Source organism: Phocoena sinus, chromosome 3 (genome assembly GCF_008692025.1).
Source record: "Phocoena sinus isolate mPhoSin1 chromosome 3, mPhoSin1.pri, whole genome shotgun sequence".
Classification (NCBI taxonomy): domain Eukaryota; kingdom Metazoa; phylum Chordata; class Mammalia; order Artiodactyla; family Phocoenidae; genus Phocoena; species Phocoena sinus.
The window spans coordinates 56,688,609-56,697,381 of NC_045765.1; the positions used below are offsets into that span (position 1 = coordinate 56,688,609).

The following is an 8,773-nucleotide window of genomic DNA, read 5'->3' on the forward strand; positions in this document are numbered from 1 at the left end:
CCCATCTCCACAAGAATGTTTTTTTTCTAGCCTTCATCTATTAGACAAGGTAAAAGTAATCATTCTTGCTATGCTCTTGGGAGAGTTTCAGGCCTGTGCTTGTGCATTCAGTAGGAGGTAATATGCTATGACTATAATGCCTGCTGTAATGAATTTGTACAGTAGATGCTATGGGTTATTCTGAGCTCAGGGCCCAGCCTTCCTTTATTTTTGTTCCAAAACAAGTTTGTTACCCATTCATCTCCTAATGTATGACACTTCATTTTATTTTATTTTATTTTTTATGAATAACTTTTTTATTAACCTTTTAATCATTTAATTAACCTATTTTTGTTTTTTGGTTTTTTTAACATCTTTATTGGTGACACTTCATTTTATATTAAGGAAGGTTTAGAATATCTAATGTCCCTTGAATTAATTTCTTACCAAGCTTTCTTGGGTTAGTTGTGCACCAGTTGCTGGTCTGCACTGCCATTCCTGTGCAAAGTTCCCAGGGGCCCGAATGATAATTGATTTTCAATTTTTCTGCCCCTTTTATAATTTACTTCAATGATTATGCTAAATTTAGAATTCAAATTTAAAATGTGAACAATATCTTTATTTTAATATAACTTTTGTGTGCATAGAAACCATATAAGTAAAAAAGTGTAAGATTACATAGGTGATTATATTACAAAAGGGAGAAAAACTAGTGTCTGAATATTGCATTCTGGATAGAGTTCCAGGTATATATATAGTAAAGCTTTAAAGAGACCTATTTCTTAAGCTGAGCAGCTGACCCACCTCAGGGCAATGCTCTCTCCTCACAACCTTAGTATTTTTTGCCAAAAGGCCCAGATTTGAGTAAAGGGGAGCACCGTGAGCGCAGGATCCGGGCATAAGGACTGCAGTCTGTTGAGCTTTGGCAGGTGGGTGTTCGGGGCAGTAAGTTACGAAGAAAGGGTTTCTTCCCTGGGGGCTGTTGGTTTGGTTGCTGGTTTTCCTGGTTGGCACCGAGGCGCTTTTTGGTAGAAGCCTGGCCTTGGAGTTTCAGCACAGTATGATACTGCTCCGCGATGCATGCTGCCTTCTTCCGAAGGTCCAGTTTTACCAGCATCATGTTATTCTGCAGCTCAGCCAGGGTTTGATCCTAAGGAAGATCAACAAAGTTATAGAAAACATTTCTGTCTAATCTATTATAGAAACAGGAGGGCAAGGTAATACACACTATCCACTACTAGTTACTAAAACTGCTTTTTACAAAGATTAACTCTTTATGGCCAGAGCTTTTAACTGAATAGGAGGGTATTTTCTTTAAGACCCAAACAAACAGCACTGAATAGAAGGACCTCTTCTAACACATCAGGTGGTATGAGCTTGAATGATTTTACTTAAGCTCCAAGAGCCTCAGTTCCTAGGTATCAAATTAGCCTAGGATGGTTTTTTTTTTTTTACATTTGAATACATCTGGAATCAGGATGCATTTACTGATGACAGTGTCATAGCTTAATTGTTAGTGTTTTGTCTTACAATTAATTGTTTCTTATAATCTAAGCATCTTGGATGAAATATGATAGTATCTACCTCCCTAGGGTTGTTATAACAGAAAAAGCCTACAAATTACTTAACATAATGCCTTGTACTTAGTGAATGGTTATTTTGCAAGGAAGAGAAACTCCCCTCACTATAAGATTAGCCTAAAAATCTTTACCTTTCTCTTTCTCATGTATACTCTGAAGTGGGCTGATGGGAGAAAGTGGTATATAGGCTTCCCTAACCTGTTTGATTAAGATGTCATCACATGTGGCCAAGGCTTGGCGAAGTTTTCCTGCTCCAGTGCTGTGGCAACAGGCTCTTTCTGCTGACTGGAGAGACTCACCAAGTTTCTGAAGCTCTGTCCGCAGCAGCCTTATATTCTGGAAAAGGAGGAGTAGGAACCAAATTGTGGCCAAGATCAACCAGTGATCTGGAGGAGTCGGAGAACCATTTGAAGAGAAGTAAAACTAGAAAGGCTAGTCATTTGAATGAGGTAGCCATCCTCTAGGACTGCAGAGAAAACATCTTGTCCTCATATGAACCAGGGATATAGTGTTGGAAATTGCCTTAGGTGAGAGCTTTGGTAACAGAGAAAGGTAATTACCTTCTGGCCCTCCTCTAACTTCTTGTCCACATCAACGATGAAGGGCTTGGCTGAGGGTGGTGGTTCTAACATTTTCTGATATTTCTGCAGCTCTGAGAGAAGGAAACAATAACCTTACATGTGTAGGCTTTCTAGCCTTGGACTTATCTCTTTAACTGAATTAACAGTAGCTTGCGGCAAACATAACAAGTGATGCTATGTGCATCCTAGGATGAAAGGTCAGGGGGATGTAGCTTGGAGTTAAGGAAATTATGTTGGAGCTGGCACCAGAAGGCCCAAGTTTGAAGAACAGCTCTTCCCTGAAACTTATGCTTCCTGCCCTGTCTCCTTCCTCACCTTCAGTGGTGGAGTTTAGCTCTGCTTTGCATTGTTCCAGTTTAGCTTTAATCTCCTGGAGCTGCTGGGTGGAGGCAGAAGCCACCAACCTTTGTGACCGCCGTAGGGACAGTTCTGACACTGATTGTTGATGGGCCACTGGCTGCTGTCTGGCTTCCTTCAAGAGAGCTTCTAGCTCTTCAATCTTCTCATCCCGCTCCTAAGAAGGAAGCAGAGAGCACAATTCCATTCAGAGTCAGACGAACCCTACAGGAATAGATGACTGAACAATGAACAAAAATTTCCGTGATACATGGGCCTCAAAATCCTGTTTGTTGGCACTTACACCATTTCCTGGCCAATCAAACTCTTAATTAATCAAACATAGACTGACAAGTACAAAGCACTAAGGAGACTATAGAAAGGTGAATTACATATTCCTACCCCTATGAGAGTTTATATAATCTGTTTATATCTCAGGCAAGTAGCGATGGGAATCTGAGCAGCTAGTTGGGACTGGTTTAGGGCAACTCACCTGAAGTTCTTCTTGGTAAAAACTTGTCAGTGATTCCTTGAGGATCGTTAGTTTCTCTTCATACATTTCCTCTAGTAGTTCCTTTTGGGTGTCCAAATGTTCACTGTCAGAGGAGAAGAGAGAAGTGAGTGAAGATTCTGAGGAGTGAGCTTGGAGAGCAGATCTTGAGGCACTACTCCATCCTAGTCTCTGCTTCCCACCGTCAGGTCTAAGTGACAGAACAAGAGGGGTTACTCAGCTGGTACCTGCACCACTGTTCCCGTTGTTGCATCTGCTCCACCATCTCATTGCAAATTTCATCACGGAGCTGCATCTCCAGCCTCAACTTTTCCTGCCGTTCTTTCAAAAGCAGTGCTTTCATGGCTCCCACCACCTGTAGAAGCTCCTAGGAGGGAAAAAAAAAAAAAAAAAAGGCACAGGCCCACCTGGAAGGTAGCATGGAAAATGTATAGCCATCAAGCTGCTGCACCAAAGCTTTCTTGCATTCTCACCTCCTTGCCATATGTGGAGATGTCAACTTCATTTTCAATATCATTATCAAGGCATGGGTCTGTTTTAGCTCCAGTCTCTAAGCTGGGAGATGCCCGCAGACTGTGTTCCTTGATGAATGAATGTAGCGATGGGAATCCCAGTTGCACAGGTGGAGCATGCACAAGCTAGTGAGGGGGAAAAATCTTAACTGAATCCATTACTAGTCCCTAGTAGCTTCCTTAAGTACAGGTACCAGCCCAAAGTGAGCACAGTCATCACACCTATAGCTTCTCACCTGGCTAGTAATGGCTGAGAACTTGGCCACATGAAGGGTCTCATCATAGGTAGATGCACAGGGATTCACATTGACAATCATGCAGGAGCGGCCTCGGCCTGTGAAGAAGCCTTGGAACACTCGAGTCAACTTGCTGTCACGGAAGGGAACCAGGTTCTGCTTTGACCTGGCAGGGAATCAGAGAATAGAGCTGTGAGCAGAACTCCAGCCCTTGGGGGTATCCTAGCACTAGCCCCAGTGATGACCAGGAAGTCTCTTAGCAAACTGCAGAGCTCCAGGCCATCCTGGCTTGCAGTGAAAAGCTTACCGGTTCTGCTGGTTTTGGCGCAGGGCAGTAATACAGCGGCCCAAGGTGTGCAGAGAAGTGTTAATGTTTCCTGCTTCCTTCAGGCGCTCACCACTCTTTTGATCTTTGCAGCGCTCAGAACCAGCCAAATCACAGAGTGATAACCTTGAATGATGGACAGGATCTGACATAAGGATCCCACATGTTATGAGCTTTCTAGCCCTTTGTATAGTTTTAGGGAGGGGAGGACCCATGAAGAATCTCTGTACCCAAGGAAGAAGAGCATGAATCTAACGGAAGTAATTCCCCTGAGGACCACTCTCGTCCCCTCCCCCAATTACCATTTATGGCCAAGAACCCAAATTTCTAAATGGAAAAACTTACTCGCTAATCTTGGGGATTATATCCCCTTCCCCCTGAAGGTGCAGGATCCGGACTGAGAAGATGCTATGACTGGAAGTTAAGAAAGAGAGAAAAGTCACTGCATATCTTCTATGACCAGGTGGAGGACTAATGTTTCCTGGAACACATTGAAAGAAAGGCTGACTCATAACCCACCAACCTGCGGCTGGAGTTCTGGTTCAGGTGGGTGCTGGCAAAGCTCTGGTTTTTACGACCCACTTTCAGGAGTTTCCAGGCCTCCTCAGCATCCTGAACATGAATCCAATTGAGATCTGAGAGGCCAAGGAAAGAAGGGCATACATAAGAGGGAAGCACCTAACTCTTTTCCTAGTCTCTCCCAAGGTCCCCTCCAGGGTTCATGCCAGCCTCCCTGCTTTCCCATACCTTTCACGTAGGGATTGCCATTCTGATCCTCACACAGCCGCAGCGTCTGCCTCTTGCGCTGCTGGCTATGTAGTTCTAACAGGTCATAAAGCAGTTCATTGTAGATCTCAAAGAAGGAGATCCAGATGGAGAAGCGAACATCTGCAGGGACACTTACTGGGGCAGTGTCTGGCTGTGCCCATTGGTGACTCGTTTCTGGGGAAGAAGCCAATGTACAGAGCATCAACTCAAGAGTAGTCCATCTCCCCTTTGGCCTGCAGGGGCCTCAGAAGGTGAAGCTCAGGTTGCAACCTCTGGTCTGTACCCCTGGAAGTTTTGGGGAGTAGAGAATAAGTTCCTACTGTTACTTGGCACAGAGCCCAGTCATGGTACATACCATCCAGCTGGCTACTGCTGGTAAACTGACTGGTGGAGGAGAGCCCAGCAATGCCACTGTCAAAGCTGGTGCTGGTACCCATCCGACTTTCAATGTAGACATTCTTCTTCAAGGAGGTGGACAGCTCCTCCTGGAGGAGTCCAGGGATAACATAAGCACAAAACTTTCTGGAGATTTTGTCCCCCATCCCTGCCTCTGTGAACACCAACACTTTACCTCTTGGAGGCCTCCATTTAGCAGGGCCAGTTTCTTCAATTCCTCCTGCCGGATCTGCTTGCTGTCTAGCCACATTACCTCGTTGGAGAGCACAGGCTTCAGATCAGGTGTTGGATGAAGTTGGCCTTGGAGACTATTGAAAATCAGAGCCAGGGACCGGGGCAGGATCCCACCATCCTTGATGGTACCTGGAGGCATGTGAAAGGTGGACAGCTGTAGTAAGTGCTGTTCCCCAACTCAGAGTATCAAAAGGCAAAGACAGTCAGCAGTTCTGTGAGGCCTATTACTCACCTTGAATTGTGTGGGTTTTCCCTGAGTTGGTGACTCCATATGTATAGATGAGCCAGTTCTGTCCTTTAAGTACATCCTTGACCATCTCCTTCACAGTCAGGTTGAAGAAACATTCCTGGCCCACTTCTGGCCCAAAGATCTAGAGACACACCCAATTTCTCAGAGGCCCATCCTTCGTTTCCCACTTTTCTCTGTGCAGAGCCAGTAGAGATACATCCCTTCCTGGGTGGTTGGCTCTGGAGACTACTCAAGCAACTTCTTCCTGCATTGCTGCCAGCTGCTGCCTAAATACTCTCTGCTAGACCATTTTTCATCCAAATCAACAAATACTTATGGAATTTATCCACTAAGTCCAATGCTGCACACAAAATGGAACAACATAATGGTCACAAGCATGGGCTTGGGAGATAGATGGATCTAGACTCAAGTCCTAACTCTACCAATGATTAGCTACATGACTTCAGCAACATTATACTCACCAAGCCACAGTATCCTTACCAGGAAATTAGGGACAATGATGATAATAATAACAATAGAGTTGTTGGGAATTAATGCACATAAAGTGCTCGACACACTGACTAGCACATAACAAGCATCCCCCAGATTGTAGACCTGCATATATAAGGAGTCACAGTCAAGTAAAAAGCTTTCCTTCTAAAGAGGGAATAAAGTTGCCCCTAGGTGTTGGTCCCTTGTTCACATGTCAGTAACTCCATACCTGGGAAAAGGTGAATCTGTGGGTGGCCTGTCCAATTCCTCGCTCGTTGCTCTTCTGGGCAAAAGAGTCCTTGGGTGCCTGTAGGGCAAGGGTCTCTATATTCTCAATACGGACACAACCCTGAGAAGGGGGAAAACACAGTTGTCACAGAAGGAAACATTCCTGGGAACCTCTACTGTACTATATCATTCCACCTTGAATCCTCCCTCCTCAGAAACTTACCTGATCCTCCTGTCGTTCTAACTCTGAAGATAACAAGGGCCTGACCCTCAGGTATACTTTCACCTTCTCTGTACTATCTTCAGATGGAACCTGTGGCAGAATTCCAGGCCAATATCACAGATTAATCTCAACAGTTACTTCTGAGCAGATGGGCAAATATAGCATATTTCCTGGGAATCATGCTAACACTACCTCTATTCCACCTCAAATGACTCTGTGCCATTACTTGGGTTCCATAATCATTCCAACCCACATGGAGTTTTTCAGTACTTAATCACCCTTCCTTGTCTCTTCACTATCCTGAAAACTTGGCTTACCACAGATTATCTGAGTCAAAACTAGTTGACTGGTATGAAAATCAGCATGTGATATAGCAAAAGACAGTAGTTAAGCACCCTGGAGGCAGACATACCTGAATTTGAGTCCCAATTTCATCATTTAGTAACTATGAGATCTTGAACAAGTTCTTTAAATTCTTTTCACCTCAGTTTCCTCATCTGTAGAGTGGGGTTAATAATAGCACCCACCACGTTCATTCAACAGATATTTAGAGATCTGTCTACTCTGGCCCAGAAATTCTAAGAGCTCTGGTAGTCCACAGTGAAGAACATTAACAAGGCTCCTGCTCTCATGAAACTTCTACAAAAGGGGAGACTTCTGAGTAGAGTTGTTCTCAACCATGGCCATTTCCCTTTCAAGGGACATTTAGTAATGTGGGGACAGGTTTCCCGGTTGTCACAAATGGTAAGCAGCTACTGACATCTAGTGGGTAGAGGCCAGGAATGCTGCTTAACGTCTTACAACGCACAGGACGGCCCTGTATAACAAAGAATTATCTGGCCCCAAATATCAATAATGCTGCAGCTGAGAAACCTCAGCTCAGCAGAAAGAAAAGCTCCTTAAATGGAAGCTGTGGTTGATATTAAAACCTGAATGTACATTCCACCTACTTAATGGCAATATGACCTTGTGCAAATTATTTAAAATGTCTGGGACTCATGGCAAAGGAGACACAACAATTGCCTTCCCTCATAGGATTAACTGAGAGTATGCAATTGAGGATGTTTCATTAATGCAATGCAATTAATAGTTTTCTTATGGACACACAACTGTACATGTTTTACTTGTCATGCTCTTAATTTTGAGTTGATCCCTCAAACCCTAGGATTGCTGGATTTTTTACCTCATGCTACTCTGTATGGACAACTAGTAGGCTAAGGATATCACTTTCTGTCCCCAAGCCACTGTTCAACTCCTTTACCTGCTGCTTGTCTTCCAGGGAGGTGGAGATGACAGAGCAGTCTGACAGCAGGTCCTTGCGTACCACAGATCCCAAATCTGCAGCTGTGGACTCAAACATGGGGGAGACTACGACCTCCTCATCCGACAGCAAGCCGGCTGGTGGAGAAAGGATCCCTTGCGACATTTCAGCTGGGGCAGTTTAGGTCTAAAAAGAGACAAGAGTGGGTAGAGAGGAGAACCTTAAGGGATAAAAGGGGCGGCAAATTCTGGGTAAGAAACAATTCCCTGGCCCCAGGACAATCTAGTCTCGCTGCCTGAATTCTTACTCCCTTTTCCCTTAAACTACTAGCAAAGGGGAAGGGAATGAGAGAAAGAGTTAATAATTTAATCCAATCTGAGGCAGCATTTCGGACTGCGAACAGGAATGAACAGATATCCGGCTCCGAAAGCATAAGGCCACGCTCCAAGTAGGGTGCCTCGCTCAACGGTGTCGTGGAGGCGGTGTCAGTAGCCCTAGGCTCCTGCTCCAACCTCGCCCCCCAGGCCCACAGTGAGGACAGTGGTATTAAGAAAAAAAGGGATGGCGGCAGTTCCGCTTTCTGAAAGCCGAATCCGCCAGGGCAAAAGCAAGTACCTCAGCTGGGCTCAAGCACAGCCGCACACTCACCCGAAGACGCCACACTTCTACGGTACCGGCTCACTCTCACTCCGCGGCCGAACCTGGACTTTCCTAGCCTAAGCACAACTCCGCCCACGAGGCGCACCTTTGTTACTGATACAATGTTTTAAATTACGCGCTGCTTTCGTTCAGCGAATCAGATAGCGAAATCTGCACCTACCAATCGGCGCAAGGGGGCGGGCGAGACCGGGAAACTGCTACGGCTTGACCTCTCTGCTCTAA

General features: G+C 45.0%; 1 protein-coding gene across 3 annotated transcripts; it reads right to left on the reverse strand.

Annotated features, from left to right (window-relative positions):
• Window positions 1-74: 74 nt before the first annotated feature.
• KIF20A (kinesin family member 20A) lies at window positions 75-8,709 on the reverse strand. Of its 3 annotated transcripts, none has more exons than XM_032628386.1 (19): window positions 8,540-8,709; window positions 7,892-8,077; window positions 6,631-6,720; window positions 6,409-6,528; window positions 5,691-5,829; window positions 5,400-5,587; window positions 5,184-5,313; window positions 4,808-5,002; window positions 4,584-4,695; window positions 4,406-4,474; window positions 4,043-4,186; window positions 3,736-3,901; window positions 3,461-3,568; window positions 3,215-3,354; window positions 2,970-3,072; window positions 2,456-2,654; window positions 2,120-2,211; window positions 1,758-1,895; window positions 75-1,129 (listed from the first exon to the last, which is right to left on the reverse strand). In XM_032628386.1, exons 2-19 carry the CDS (start codon window positions 8,054-8,056, stop codon window positions 812-814), a joined length of 2,616 nt encoding a protein of 871 aa, XP_032484277.1. In that variant the 5' UTR covers window positions 8,057-8,077; window positions 8,540-8,709; the 3' UTR covers window positions 75-811. The 3 variants fall into 3 exon arrangements, with proteins under 3 accessions (XP_032484277.1, XP_032484276.1, XP_032484275.1); XM_032628385.1 differs by having other exon boundaries at window positions 80-1,129; window positions 3,461-3,625; window positions 8,507-8,609; XM_032628384.1 differs by having other exon boundaries at window positions 81-1,129; window positions 3,461-3,625; window positions 8,540-8,699.
• Window positions 8,710-8,773: the final 64 nt, after the last annotated feature.

Excerpts from the sequence above, each read along its gene's own strand:
- KIF20A (XM_032628385.1), bottom strand. The coding sequence starts at position 8,056 with ATGTCGCAAGGGATCCTTTCTCCACCAGCCGGCTTGCTGTCGGATGAG. Across the intron at positions 5,830-6,408 it reads ACAGATTCACCTTTTCCCAG|ATCTTTGGGCCAGAAGTGGG; the intron begins GTATGGAGTTAC and ends GTGTGTCTCTAG. Across the intron at positions 2,212-2,455 it reads GCTAAACTCCACCACTGAAG|AGCTGCAGAAATATCAGAAA; the intron begins GTGAGGAAGGAG and ends TCCTTCTCTCAG.